Source organism: Aplysia californica, unplaced genomic scaffold (assembly GCF_000002075.1).
Source record: "Aplysia californica isolate F4 #8 unplaced genomic scaffold, AplCal3.0 scaffold00859, whole genome shotgun sequence".
Taxonomy (NCBI): domain Eukaryota; kingdom Metazoa; phylum Mollusca; class Gastropoda; order Aplysiida; family Aplysiidae; genus Aplysia; species Aplysia californica.
Genome location: NW_004798129.1, coordinates 23,972 through 25,312, shown reverse-complemented (window position 1 = coordinate 25,312; position 1,341 = coordinate 23,972). Strand labels below are relative to the sequence as shown.

Genomic DNA, 1,341 nt, shown 5'->3' with positions numbered 1-1,341 from the left:
CCCCTCCCCCCCACCTCCCATCCCCACACACACTTTCCAATTCCCAGCACTCACCAAACGCACTCAGAGCTGTTTGAACCTGTTGCATCTGAGGAGAATTTCCAAGAAGGGTAGAAAAACCCACCAGGTTCCTGCACATCTCACTTGCAAAGAAATCCTGAAAGCCACAAGAGAAAGTCGCAATTTAAAGCATCACAGATACCAGATAAAACTTTGTGTCACAACGTGGTGGAATCAGACGCTAGTCCATTTTTAAGCATACAAGTGAGTTATTGTTATCATCTTAAGGCCCGTTCATGTTCCTTCCTTTGGGTGAAAAAAATATTAATCTATGTTGAATAGAAGTCGAGATACCTGCGATTGAAGGAGGTCAGGGTCACCTGGTTTCAGTTGTAAAATTATCGAGAAAACGGCTGCCAAAGTTTGGTAACTTCCATAGCATAAGAGTCCTTGGAAACTGAAAACTTACATTTTGTGTACCTTTTATCAATGTTTTCAGTAAAATCCACACAGAAATGAGTTTGTAAATGGACATAAAAGGTGTTGAACCAAAAAGAGAAAATCAGAAAAAAATTGCCCATCGCCCAAAAAAGATGCCACCCGCTTTATATGAGATGTCTCACACAGAACAAGTTATTATCCTCAGACCAACAACACAACACACAAGACATAGCAAGTACAGAACTATGTTTTAAACTAGTACTATCAGCAGAATGTCAGTGTGGCAAAAAAGACCAAACTGTGGAACACATCCTTCAGCAGTGCAGGACATAAAGAGCTTTGAGACAGGAAACACACACATGCACACACGCATGCACGCCGGCTCACACACACACACACACACACACACAAACAAACAAACAAAAAAACAAACACACAAATTTCTCACCCTCAAAAAACCAATGTCATTCTCCAGAAATGCCTCAAGCGAGTCCAGCTGACTTTCTATATTCACGGACAAGTTGAAGAGCACGCTTATATCATTGAAAGTGCTGGCAGCCTGCAAAGATTGGGTAAAAACGTTCAATGTGACAAAAAATCGGCTCTGTCAAACAGCTCTACAGAATGGCAAAACTGTTTTAGTTATGATTCGTAACTACAAGTTAATTCGATAAACCAGATGTGTACAGATTCATTTGAAGATAAACATTTGGTATAAAATGTATTGGTCATACAGATTTATTTTCAGCTATTGCACTGTATGCTTCCCAGGAAGTTGATGTTGTTTCAGAATGCTCTCAGGTCTGCTGGGGTAATAGTGTAGATTGTGAAGCGCATAGAGCTTGCTGTTGAGCGGGCATTTGCACAATACAAATGCTATATATTACTATTATTATTATT

At 40.0% G+C, this 1,341-nt stretch overlaps 1 protein-coding gene across 1 annotated transcript in view; it reads right to left on the bottom strand.

The window, feature by feature from the left end:
* Positions 1 to 1,341, bottom strand: part of LOC101862380 (phospholipid-transporting ATPase ABCA7) — a gene marked incomplete in the record, with an annotated part of 83,587 nt that overhangs the window by 66,419 nt on the left and 15,827 nt on the right. Inside the window, 2 exon segments of the mRNA XM_035972811.1 lie at positions 55 to 157; positions 890 to 1,000. Coding sequence (XP_035828704.1) covers positions 55 to 157; positions 890 to 1,000 — 214 coding nt within the window.